Here is a 14,379-nt window from a genome sequence, read left to right as displayed (position 1 = left end):
AAGGAAGGAAGGAAGGAAGGAAGGAAGGAAGGAAGGAAGGAAGGAAGGAAGGAAGGAATTTAGTTCCAGAGAAGCATTGGATTTCTTCTTTAACATTACACAAACTGTGGCAGAGTTCAAACTAGAATCAAAGTTTCCTAATATCCTTTTTCTACTGTACCTCTCTACCTCCTTAGTCTATTAACATTTCTTCTTAATGGCAATTAAATGGGGAGATAGATAGAGTATGAAGCCATGAAGATCTGGTTAAAATCTTGTCTCAGACACTTACATATGACCCTGGATAAGTTACCTAGCATAGCTCAGTTTCTTCATCTATAAAAATGGGGATAATATTAGCAACCTATCTCTGAGGGTTGTTGTGAAGATGAAATAAGATAATAGAGTACTCTGTTAATCTTAGAGCGCTATATAAATGCTATTATCCTCGTATTAATTTGAGTACTGGAACTTCTATTTTATTCTCTCATTTCTCACAAATACTAAAAATTATTGTTAAATTCTGATAACTCACTTCAAAAGATGGAAGAAAATGCTAGCTACAGCTCTTTGTATTTGCCAACCTAAAAAAGAAATCTTTCTTCTCATTAATGTCTTCTATTGACAAAATTCATTATTGTCATGTTTCATTATCCCAGACTTTTCACATAATTTACTAATTTTTGCTTTTAAAAATAAATACTTTAATTTTTTAAAAGAAGTAAACCCAGGTCCTTTGACATATCCATATTGGACAGTGCCCCTCATACAAGTCAAGTGAATCTATCAAAAAGAAATACATATAGATGTCTAATATATAGATTTTCAAAGAGATAAATATACATGTGACATTCTCTGCTGTTGATACCTGGAGATGAAACACAGTTCTACTCACAAACATCCTAGATTAAAGCCTTTAGGAGCCATCTGGCCCTCATAAGGCAATTACTAATATGATTTGGCTCAGTCTAAACTGGTATTAATCCAAGTAATGTGGGAATTTAAATTCATTCGCATGGTCTGTCAATCATTGCTTTAAGAATGCTGGCTATATTCTGGAATCTCTACAATAAGACAAGCCATAAAAAAAAACCCAAAGAGCTGGTTGACTTTAAGTCTTGTGCTAATGATTGAGTCTATGAATAAGATTTTAAAAAAGTAAATATAGACTAGATCTACTTCTTTCAGTAGCTGTGGTGTGCATGTGTGTCTTCAGTGAGTGTAAGTGAATGGATGTGTGTGTTTGTGTGCAGTCCTGCATGGCTGTATTTATGCATAGATGCCTCCAACCCTAAATACAATATTTCATGCCAAGAGATTAGAAGGAATTAGAACCATTATTTTCTAAACCTTGTTACCCATTCAGTAAGCTTTTGAAATAAGAAGCAAAAAACAAAGTAAGAACTCTCCAGGTCTCTCCTATCCCTCTACTGCAGCCTCAATATGGTATATAGGGAAGAAATAAGTACTAGGCTTGGAAACCATGTTCTTGTTTCACTTTCTCCACTAGATGATGCTGCCCTGGTAATCAGGAGACAAGGTCTTGTCTAGGGTCTGCCACTAACTAGTAGGGTGTCATTGGGCAAGTCACTGAATTATTTGAGGCTTCATTTTACTTCCTTTTCCTGTTAACTAACAGAACAGGTAAATAAGATTCAACAAATGACTTTAGGGATCCAAAATTTGGTCAAGAAATCAACAGTATTCATCAAATGCCCAATATGTGTTAGGTACGGGAGATACCAAAACCAAAATGAAATCACTCCTGCACTCAAGGAATATTGTGTATATGGGGTGGAGGGTGGGAGAAAACAATAGACACTTTTGTATATGCAAGAAAAATATGTGATTATTTGGATTGGAAAGCATGGTAGAAATTTTTTAAAAAAAAGGTTTCATTTAGGAGAAAAGTCTTGACCTGAGGCTGGGAGGGGAAAACAATAAAAAACCCAAGGATTCTAAAAAATGGAGGTAGGGTGGGAACATATTAAGGATAGTCACAGCATAGGCATAGAAATGAGAGATGGAAAGTCATATTTGAAGAATAATAAGAAGGTCAATTTTAGAGTGGAAAGTGAACAATTTGTAATAATACTGGAAAGAGAGGTTAGAGATAGTTGTAGAAGACTTTTAAGGCTAAACTGAGAAATTAATATTTTATTCCATAAGTAATGGGAAGCCAATAAAGTTAACTAAGTAGAAGAATGATATAGACCTACGCTTTGGGGAAATCATTTTGGCAGTTATTTAGAGCAGTGGTGTCAAACTCAGGTAGAAAAGAGAGCCACTAACACATAAATACAGGTCCCTATGAATAGTATATTAACTTAGGAAATAACATATTAGCATTACCTATGTTCTAGTGTATTATAATTTATGTTATTAAATATTTCCTAATTACATTTTAATTTAGTTGTAGTACTTGATAGGGTTGCCCTGTTTCTGACATTTCTGGTTTAGAGAGCTGATCGAAATGGTGACAAATCAGAGGTAGAGAAATCAATTAGAAAGCTATTACAAAATTCCAGTAGAGATAAGGTAAGGGCCTGATTTAGGTTAGTAATTGTGTAGTAGAAGTAAGGGGATGGATTTAAGTGATGTTGTGGAAGCAGAAAAAATAAGATCTGACACCTTACTGGGTATGTGAGGTGAATTAGAGTGAAGATTAAAGGATGAAAGAAAGATTGTGAACCTGAGTGAGGCTCTGCTCTCAATAAAAACAGGGAACTTTAGAAGAGGAATTAGGTTAGGGGGGAAATATAATGAGTTGTTCATATTGAGCATGTTGAGTTTGAGATGCTTGAAAAGACATCCAATTCAATCGTCTAACAGACAGTTCAAAATCTTCAGTAGGAAATTTCTTCCATTGTTAATCTAACTGAAATGAATAATAGCTTGTAGTTGTATAACACTTTACAGCTTGCAAAGTGATTTACACATTACTTCACTTGATCTTCACAATAAATAACCCTGTGGAGTAGGGGGCCATTATTTTCCCCATTTTACAAATGAAGAAACTGAAGGCTAAGGGAGGTTAAGTGATTTGCCAAAGGGCATAGAGTTAGTAAGAGTTTGAGTCAGGATTTGAACTCATGTCCTCCTGTCCACTTCAATAGCCACTAATCCACTTGAGTGACTCCCAAAGACAACCATAGAACTTCATCCTTAATTCTTGCCAAAACTAGCAACAGATTAAACTCCTAAAGGGCATAAATATTAACAGTCTGGGGAGGGGGTAATTCATAGCTACTCTAAACACCAATCTACTGAATCCTGGAATCCTAAATGTGGAAAGGCCCTCATCTAATGCAACCAACCCACAGCTTTCAGTGAGGCATATTACTAACTTTCCTAAGATTTGTTCATAATGGTCCATGTCAGGGTTACCTAATCACTCCCATAGTCAAGCAGTTTTTCCTTGTGACAAACCAGATGATATAAAAATCAGAGAATTTTGCATTAGAAATCATTTAGTCTAATATTTAATTTTCCAGATATGGAAATGAAGCCTTTAGAACAGTGATTTCCAAAGTGGGCACCACTGCCCCCTGGTAGGTGCTGCAGCAATCCAGGAAAGCGGTGATGGCCACAGGTGCATTTGGGGGAGGTAAATAACTGTAAGGGGGCAGTGATAGTATGTGACAGGGAGCACTAAGTAATATTTTTTCTGGAAAGGGGGCGGTAGGCCAAAAAAGTTTGGGAACCACTGCTTTAGAAGATATATGACTTATCTAAGGTCACACCGTTGTGTCATTGAATTCTCAGTCTCACCATCTGAAGAAGTAAAGGCATTCTTTTATTTCCCCTAAAGAATGTAACTTTGCTCATTTTGAACTACTCATTTTTAGTGGTAAGAAAGGACTCCATGAAAAGCTTAAAGGAATCACTAATTTTGGCAGTTTTGAGTACAGCTTTCAGGAAGATATGAAAGGACTACCTGGGAAAATCAAGAGATAATAGACTCTGAGGTGCAAAGGACCATAAAGGCCATCTTGTTCAACAGCCCTATATATGAGGGAACTGAGGTTTAAGGAAGTTAAATAATTCTCCTGTGATCACACAAAGTATTAAAAGGAAGATCTGAATCCAGGTCTTCCCAGCTCCAAGATTCTATTCAATATGCCAAGATGGCTTTCTGGTGGCACCCTCACTTCCACCTAGGTATTTTCAAGGGCTGGGCAAAAGCTTGGTATTTTAATAAATGATCTGTGAAGTCCTTCCACCTCTGAGAGTCTAGGATTCTATGAATTCTTGCCATTTCTACATATAATACTAGTGATCTTTACTCCCCGTTCATGTTCCCAGTTTCAAATCCATCATTCTGCTGTATTGGCAAGTCTTTGGTTTGTTTTTATTTTCAAGTATGAATGTCTCAAGGGAGGGAATGATTAAGTGTTAAGCTTTTTTTAAACAAAGGGAATTTCCAAGGACCCTCTAGCCCTATGATTCTATTGTCATTAACAAACATTTATGTATGGCCCACTGAGTGCAAGTGTTTCTAATGCTTATGACCTTTTAAGACCCTTACCATTGAAAAATGGCCTAGAAGATATCCAAGGAGAGCACTAACCTTCGGGATCATCATGTTTGTTTATTCAATGCCATCTGCTGTATGGGTTTGAGGGGTGGAGGTGAGGGGTAAAACTCAATCCCCTGATTAGATTTATCATTATATTCTTCCCTTCTGTTGGATGTTTTAATTATTATTTTGGCCAGTTGGCAACAAATTATTTAATTCTGAAATGGTGAAAAGAGATGTGGAAGCTTGAATTGCATCCAACAGGATCAAGATTAAGGCTCATGAATTTCAGTCCCTCACCACAAAGTAATCAATCCTGAAATTGGTTTGGATTCAGTGAGACCTTTGGGAATCTAAGGGTATAGGAAGAGTAGAGTCGTAAAAAGAAAGGGGTAGCAGAGAGAGAGAAGAAGAGAGTTAACAAAGGCTCTTTCTCTAAGCAGAAGTCTACATACCCCATGACCAAAATGAGAGCAATGGTGAGTCCAGGGTTAGTGAGTTGCCGTAAGATTTTTGCCAGCCATTTAGGGAAATCATGCTCCAGAGTTTCACCAATGACGTGAAACATTCTGTTTTTGCCACTGAAAAACAGGAGGAAATGACACATTAGAACACAGAGGAAAACCAACTTTTATGAAGGGCTTTATAGTTCATAATTCCCCTTTATAAGCATTATGTTATAAGAGACTAGCAACAGTCTTATGAGATAAATTCAATAGCCATTATTATAGTTATTTTACAGATGAACTAACTGATACAAGACATAAAATCAGCTAGCTAAATGTCAGAGTCAAAATCCAAGCTCAAGTATTCTTGACTCCAAAAAGAGTCAGTCCTCCATGTTATGCTCTGCTGCCCACAGAAACATTGTACTAATGACAGCAAAACTGATAATGATGTTCTAACACAGTTCAAGAACAGGAAAAGGAAATGGGAAGGAAACATGCTATGATCCTCTTAACCTAATCGTGTATGATTTTCACTGAAATAGAGTTCCAAATTGCTAAACTTTATTTGAGAAATGAAACATATCATCATTCCTTTCTTCTCTTCTTTTCCTCCTCCTTTTCCCCTCCTCTCCCACCTCTCTCCCTTTCCTCCTCTCTTCTCTACCTCTTCCTTTCTTCTTCTCCTCCCCTTCTCCCTCTTCCTTATTTTTCTACTCCTCTCTTCTTTTTCTCATACTTAGATATACATGTGTGCACATGCACACATATTGATATCTCCCTCCATCATAAATAATATTTGTAGTAATAACAACAACAAAAACACAACAATGAAAAACCAACCTTTTCACTTGCCTCCATTAAGCTATTACTCTACATCTATCTCATCTCTTCCCTGCTAAATTAATAAAAAGAATAATTTTCACTCACTGCTCTCATTTTCCTAACACCAATTCACTTCTCAACCCTTTGCAATCTAAGAAGTGATCTTCTTAAAATATGCAAAATAACAACCCATAAAAAGTTTATGATCTCTCCAACTGTGATTTTCTTCCTCTAATTGTCTTAAAGTATTTTACCTGAACCTCTATTTTTTTAATTATCAAGCCATTTTACTCTGTACCCAATTTATTTTTTGCACAAGTTTTATTCACTCTTAAAATTATAAACATTATGAAGTCAGGAATTATTTCTTTTGTTCCTTTTTTGTCTTGTTTTCCCAAGTTTTCAGCATATTGCCTTCAACTAGTAAGTGCTTAGCAAATGTGTTGAATTAAATAATACCAAATAGCTTTATCTAAGAATAGCAATTAGGCAAATAATATTTATTTGGCAATATTCTATAGAATTTTAAAATTAAATTATCTGTTATTATAGAAATTCCTGTAGGATCATATCATGGGGATAACTAAATCTTCTCTTAGTTCACACAGTTTTCTTTTTTCATGGAAGCCATCCTTTGGTTGCTGAAATAATATACTCTATGTATTTATTTTTTAATCAAGGAAATAAACATTCACAATATACAAATACTAATTCACAATAACACAAAATGTAAACCAGCAATAATCCCAAATCCCAATCAACCAATAAAGTTAATATCATTGCTCAATAAAACTGCAAATCAGCAAACAAATACCTTCTTCTCACTCTCAGGAGACTGTCTCGTGAACAACAAAGTAACACAAAAGCTAAGAACAAAGCAAAAATGAAGGAATGTAGAACAGGAAAGCAGAAAGAAAGCTGGCTTTGGATTAGGAAATTGTTATTCAGTTGTTTTTTAGCTGTATTCAATTCTTTGTGACCCCATTTGGGATTTTTTGGGCAAAGATCCAGGAGCAGTTTGACATTTCCTTCCCTGGCTGATTCTACAGATAAGGAAACTGAGGCAAACAGGGTAAAGTGACTTGTCCAGGGTCACTTTAGTTAGTAGATGTATGAGGCTAGATTTGAACTCAGGAAGATGAATCTTCCTGACTTCAGGCTCCATATTAAAATTATTTCCTTGGTATTTACTATCTATGTGACTTTGGGCAACTCACTTAATCTTTCTGAGGTTCAATTTCTTCATCTGTAAAATGAAGGGGTGTTGGTATTGTTGCCTCAAAGGCTACTAAGATCCTTTCAGCTCTAAATCTAAGAATAGGTCTCTGATAATATATAAACTTGAGGATCAACTCCTTAATACTTAACATCAATTCTACTTTTGTCTTATGCTAATATATAAACATTTCTCATTATAGTTTGAATTTATGAAGTTCCAGACACTGTGCCACATTTCTAGTTTATATATCAATTTTGCAATGAAAAGTTATTATTCCCAGGAAAGACATTGGTATGAGTTCTTTTGTAAACATCATGGACTAATTAAGATAAAAGGTAATAGGTCCCTTTATCTAATGCTTCAAAATAAAAAATAAAAAAACTAAAAATATTCTTAGCCATAAAGTCTGCATACCTAAATGCTCTATCAATTGTTATGCCTTTAGATAGTCCAGAAGATGATTCCTGAAACCAAGTGTTGCTTTTGTCTAACTGCCACCCAGGAGATTGAAGAACAAACTTGCAAGCCAGATTTATCTCTAGGCAATGGTGTTTTCCAGTGATTTGAAGAAAAACTGACTGATGGGGCAAAATAGAAGAACTCTAGCCACCTCAAGATTGCTTTTACTTTCTCAGAAATGACTTGGTGCACAGTAGTGTTTCCAGTAAGTCAAATTGATAGAAGAGGCCATATCTATCATAACAGAAGAAAGGCCAGAAAAGATAACAGAAGTCATTCTCTTCTTCCTCTAGAGCCAGCAAGGTAGCATAGTGGACAATATTCTGTATTTGGAGTTGGGAAGGTCAGAGTTTGAATCCTGGCTGAGATACTAGCTTTCAGCAACTAGTCACCTAACTTCTTTCAGTCATTTTCATCATATGTAAAATGAGGGAAATGGGGAAGGAAAGGGCAAACCACTCTAGTATCTTTGCCAAGAAAACCACAAATGGGGTCATAAAGATTTGGACATGATTAAAACAAATGAACAACAAAAATGAGGATAATAATAGCACCAATCTTTCAGGGTTGTTGTAAAAATTAAAGGAGGTAAGATATATAAGGTGCTTCCAAATTTTAATGTCCTATATAATTGTGAACTACTATTATTATAACTCACATATATGTAGGTAGAAGGAGACTAGTATAATATAATATTTATCCAGCTAGGTGTTATAATGGATCAAATACAGGGCCTGGTGTCAAGAAGATCAGAATCTAAATAGAACTTCAGACATTTATTAGCCATGTGACCTTGAGCAAGTCTGTCTACTTTAATATCTTCATCTAAAAAATGGGAATGATAATAATACTTACTCCCCTATGCTTTGGGGAGGATTAAATGAGATAATAACATATAAAATGATTTGCAAACCTAAAATCACCATATAAATGGTAGCTCATTATTATTAGCTACCTAGAGTGCCCTTTGTACTATAGAAAAGCTTGATAGAGAATAGCATTGATTGTGCAGTTTATTCTAGAGTTCTAAATTCCTTCTCCTTGGATGGTTCATTGACCTAGGAAAAGGTTCTACATTTCTAGCGATAGTTACCAAAAATTCTACAAAACACTGAGGCTCAACAGCTCAATTTACCTTAACTAGCCATTCACCAAATAAGTTAGAGTGTTCATCATTTGACTGAGGTCCTATATAGGTCTTGTAACAGAGTTTTCCAGGATCATTTTCTGGACCACCTTCTACCCAGATCAATTCTTCCAAAAATCAGGTCCATCCTGGCCAAACTGGGAGATCTGTTTACTTTTCTCTACCAAGTTGGTCCAGCACTCAAAAAGTAATCAATCTGTGTGTCATCCTATATGGAACTGGGGGTGGAATAGTTTGCCCTTAAACTGAGAAGACATTATTTTACCAATTCTATTAAAACCCCTCACTTCCTCAAATTTATCTTCATTCTTCAAATACTTCTAATTATCAGGAAGTAAATTCATCAAATGATCTCCACAAAGTAGGTTCAGAAATTTTATCAAGGTTACAGAGGAATCAAAGAACGCTAGAGTTAGAAGACAACTTAGAAACCAAGTTGCTCAACTCACGTTAGAATGATTACATTCTTCAAAAAATCCTGATAGACCTCCCACCTTCTTTTGAAGATGTCTGGTAATGAGTACACAACTATATCCTGAGGCAGTCAGTGCTACTTTAGGATAACTAATCACTACCTTCTTCCTGGATATTATTTCTTTCTTAATGAAGTTAGAGATGACCAAACCACAGACAGTGTTTTCCAGAGACAATATAATCATAGCTATTCTTCCAAAACTGTTTCCCATTCCCCATGTATTTCTTTCTTTTAAAAAAAACCCTTACCTTTTGCCTTAGAATAAATACTCTGTAGTATTAGGCCAAGGCATAAGAGTGGTAAGGATAGACAATGGGGGTTAAGTGACTTGCCTGAAATCATATAGCTAGGAAGTGTCTGAGGTCAGATTTGAACCTAAGACCTCCTGTCTCTAGGCCTGGCTCTCAATCCACTGAGCTACCCAGTTGTCCCCTTCCCCATGTATTTCTTGAAAAAAAAAATTCACCTTTTTTCAACTGTGAAGCTAAACCTCAATGCACCCCCTTCCAAATGTAGAAAACTTAACTTGAACAAAGTGATCAGCCTGAAAGAAAAAATAGACTACCTAACCAAGGACACAGTGAGCAAGTGAGACTACCATTCATAAGATACTCAAATAGGAAACGTTTTGATTTCCTTAATTTAAAAATACTGAAATGAATATAGTGATTCTTCACAACTATTACTAAAATGGGAGATATGTAATCAAGTGGGGTTACTTTCCAGGAGTGAAATGAGGAAGTTGGGTAGAAGATATCTAGAGATTTTTCCAGGTCTAAAGCCCATGACACTTAAATATTTCCTATAATTTACATGTATTCATTCATGCAATCAACTAATCACTAAGCAAGTATTTTTAAAGCATTTATTATTCACCACGCACTACATTAGGCTCTGGGAATACAATCATAAAAACCAAACAGTCCCTAATATATCCCTCAAAGAGCTTACACCTCATAGGGAGAAAAACATACACATTAGATGAAAATTTAAAAATATACAAAGTAATTTCTAGGAAAAAGATGCTAGAAGTTGTGGCACCTAGGATAGAATTCCTGTACAAGATGTCACTTGAGTCAAATTTCACACAGATATATGGATCTTATGAGGCAGAGTTGAGAGGAGAGTGCATTATAAAAATGGGGATCAATTCGTATAAGGGCCTACAGATGAGAGACATGTAATATAGGAAAAGAAAGACAGGTGACTTGACTTGACTTTAGAGTGTGTGACAGAAAATAATGTGTAATAAGCTTAAAAAGGTAGACTAATACCATATTGAAATGTATTTTAAGAACCAAATAGAGAAATTTTAATTTTATCCTAGAGGGAAAAAAGGGACCAATGGATAAGATATATATGAGAATATTTCAATATGAGGTCTTGAGATTGGATGGATTATTATTATGAAAATAATTATCTTTTCACTTAAGGACAGCTTCTCTTATCTCACTGTGGCATAGAGACATGATCTTCAAAGATTGTTGCCGAAGAATGTAAGCTCTTCCAGGTACTATCAAGATGGAAATATCTTAAGGGTTAGGCCAGGTGATGGACTATATTATGTTAATTAAGAACCTGTGCAATAAAATTTGGAAAGGATCACCACCAGGTTACTTGAAGGATGATGAATTTTTCAGTTATGACAATTCTCAAAAACCTACCTACTAAGTTATATGGCTTCTGGGATCTGTAGTAGGCCCAGAGTTTTCTTATACCAATAAAATCATGGATCTCTGAAGTATTCAAGAATTGATCACTTTTGAAGATATTAAAATGGGCAACGAGGAGACTAAACTATCACTCTTTGCAGATGATATGATGGTATACTTAAAAAATCCTAGAGAATCAACTAAAAAGCTAATAGAAATAATCAACAACTTTAGCAAAGTTGCAAGATACAAAATAAATGCACACAAATCATCAGCATTTCTATATATTTCCAACACATCACAGCAGCAAGAGGTAGAAAGAGAAACACCATTTAAAATCACCCTAGACAATATAAAATACTTAGGAATCTATCTACCAAAACAAACATAGGAATTATACGAAAACAACTACAAAACACTTTCCAAACAATTAAAACTAGATCTAAACAATTGGAAAAACATTGACTGCTCATGGGTAGGACGAGCTAACATAATAAAAATGACAATTCTACCCAAATTAATTTACCTATTTAGTGCCATACCTATCAAACTACCAAAAACCTTTTTTTACCGAATTAGAAAAACCTATAACAAAGTTCATTTGGAAGAACAAAAGATCAAGAATTCAAAGGAAATAATAAAAAAAAAAAAACATGAAGGAAGGTGGCCTAGCAGTAACAGATATTAAACTATACTATAAAACAGCGGTCATCAAAATGATATGGTACTGGCTAAGAGACAGAAGGGAGGATTGGTGGAATAGACTTGGGGTAAGTGACATCAGCAAGACAGTGTATGATAAACCCAAAGAGCCCAACTTTCGGGACAAAAATCCACTATTCGACAAAAACTGTTGGGAAAATTGGAAAACAATATGGGAGAGATTAGGTTTAGATCAACATCTCACACGCTACACCAAGATAAATTCAGAATGGGTGAATGACTTTAATATAAAGAAGGAAACTATAAGAAAGTTAGGTGAATATAGAATAGTATACCTGTCAGATCTATGGGAAAGGGAAAATTTTAAAACCAAGGAAGAGTTAGAAAAAATTATAAAATCTAAAATAAATCATTTTGATTATATTAAATTAAAAGGGTTTTGTACAAACAAAAACAATGCAACCAAAATCAGAAAGGAAACAACAAACTGGGAAAAAATCTTTATAACGAAAAACTCTGATAGAGGTCTAATCACTCAAATATACAAGGAGCTAAATAAATTGTATAAAAAAATCAAGCCATTCCCCAATTGAAAAATGGGCAAGGGACATGAATAGGCAATTTTCAGATAAAGAAATCAAAACTATCAATAAGCACATGAGAAAGTGTTCTAAATCTCTAATAATTAGAGAAATGCAAATCAAAACAACTTTGAGGTATCACCTCACACCTAGCAGATTGGCTAAAATGATAGAAGTGAAGAGTAATGAATGTTGATGGGGATGTAGCAAAATTGGGACATGAATACATTGCTGGTGGAGTTGTGAACTGATCCATCCATTCTGGATGGCAATTTGGAACTATGCCCAAAGAGCTCTAAAAGACTGCCTGCCCTTTGATCCAGCGATAGCATTGCTGGGTTTGTACTCCAAAGAGATCATAGATAAACAGACTTGTATAAAAATATTTATGGCTCTGCTTTTTGTGGTGGCAAAAAACTGGAAAACAAAGGAATTTCCTTCAATTGGGGAATGACTAAACAATTGTGGTATATGTTGGTGATGGAATACTATTGTGCTAAAAGGAATAATAAACTGAAGGAATTCCATGTGAACTGGAAAGACCTCCAGGAATTTATGCAAAGTGAAAGGAGCAGAGCCAGAAGAACATTGTACACAGAGACCAATACACTGTAGTAAAATAGAAAGTAATGAACTTCTGAACTGGCAGCAGAGCAATGACCCAGGATAATTATGAGGGATTTATGTAAAAGAACGCGACCCACATTCAGAGGAAGAACTACAGGAGTGGAAACACAGAAGAAAAACAACTGCTTGAACACATGGGTTGATGTGGGCATGGTTGGGAATGTAGACAGTAAATGATCACACCAATACAACTATCACTAGTATGTAAATAAGTCCTGATTGATGACACGTTAAAACCAGTGGAAATACGCATTGGATGGGGGGGGGATGTAGGGGGGTGAAGGAGAAAATAAAAACAAGAATCATGTAACCATGGAAAATTTTTCTAAAAAAATAAAATATTAAAAAAAATTGATCACTTTTATTTATATAAAGGTTTGTTGTTGATGAAATATTTGTTCCAGGTTATCTCATTTCTGCCTCACAATATCCTTTTAGGATAGGTAGTATTATTATATTTATTTTACTCCTAAGAAAATTGAGATTCAGAGAAGCAAGGTGCCTCTCTTTGACATGGCTTGTTAAAAGCTCAAGACAGATCTGGCATCTAGGCATCACAGCCAACAAAGCCCTAGACCTGGAATCCAAAAGATGTAAGTGTAACTCAGGAATCATATACTTACTAACTGCATAACCGTAGACAAGTTACTTAACCTTTGCCTTCCTCATTTTTCTTATCTGCAAATAGAGATTATATTTGTCAAGTGCTTTGCAAACCTCAAACTGCTATATTGGTGTGAGCTAGAACTATTATCATTGTGCCCTTTGACTCCAAAGTTGTTGTATTATGCATACTGCATTACCAATTTGATAGTAAAGATTTTTTTTCTAAGTGTATAAAAGGTACCTTCCATGTGTTAAACTAAATTGAGCTTTTAAGCTAAACTCTCTGACCATTATATAATTGTTTTATTATATATTATTGTTTTATTATTTAGAAAGAATTTTACACACTCGATCTCATGTTATCCTTTTAATAACTCTGAAGAAAATGAGGAAACAGGCCCGAAGAAATAAAGTGATTTCCCAAATGGCACACAGCTACTAAATGACAGAGTGAACCCTTGAACTCAGGACCTCTAACTCTAAAACTAGTGATGCTTTCATTCTCAGGAAACTTTATCATGAAGAGAAAATCATCTTGATTAACCCCAGCTATCTAAGAGAGACTGGGCAGCTAGTTGCCACAATGATTAGAGTGCTGGGACAAGAATTAGGAAGACTGGTATTCCCAAATTTGAATCTGGCCTCTGACTTTTAATAGCTATGTGACCCTGGGCAAGTCCCTTAACCTTATTTATCTCAATTTCCTCATCTGTAAAATGAGCTAGAAAAGGAAATAGCAATCCACTCCAGTATTTTTGTCAAGAAAACCCCAAATGGCATCATGAAGGGTCAGTAATAACTGAAACAACTGAACAGCAACTGAACATAACTAAGAGAAATGGAGACATTATTTAAAAAGCTATTGGACTGAGAGGGGTCCCAAATCCTACAGCATCATGAGACTATGCTATGGCCTAAGGTTGCAATTTCATCTTCAGCCTCCAGGTGTCACTCTCTGTATTATTTATGACATCCCACTTGAGAAATGGAACTCATTACTCAGCATCACTTGTGCTAGGGGATGAGAATTCAAAGATGGAACTAGTTGGGTTTTGCTTGAGGGGGCAGCTATTTTACTTTTATTAAAGTCATTAGTTGCCGTTTTCAGATTTGAATTATTATAACACCATGGAGAGAAGTGATGCAAGCATTACTACATCATTTCCTCCCCCCCCCCCCCC

The 14,379-nt window shown here is 35.4% G+C and overlaps 1 protein-coding gene across 1 annotated transcript in view; it reads right to left on the bottom strand.

The window, feature by feature from the left end:
* The window catches only part of TMC1 (transmembrane channel like 1), a 185,692-nt gene that overhangs the window by 38,607 nt on the left and 132,706 nt on the right, over nt 1–14,379 (bottom strand). The window contains exon 18 of the mRNA XM_044678499.1: nt 4,954–5,079. Coding sequence (XP_044534434.1) covers nt 4,954–5,079 — 126 coding nt within the window. The remainder of the gene's footprint in view (nt 1–4,953; nt 5,080–14,379) is intronic.

Source organism: Gracilinanus agilis, chromosome 1 (assembly GCF_016433145.1).
Source record: "Gracilinanus agilis isolate LMUSP501 chromosome 1, AgileGrace, whole genome shotgun sequence".
Classification (NCBI taxonomy): domain Eukaryota; kingdom Metazoa; phylum Chordata; class Mammalia; order Didelphimorphia; family Didelphidae; genus Gracilinanus; species Gracilinanus agilis.
This window is presented reverse-complemented; position numbering and strand designations above follow the sequence as displayed.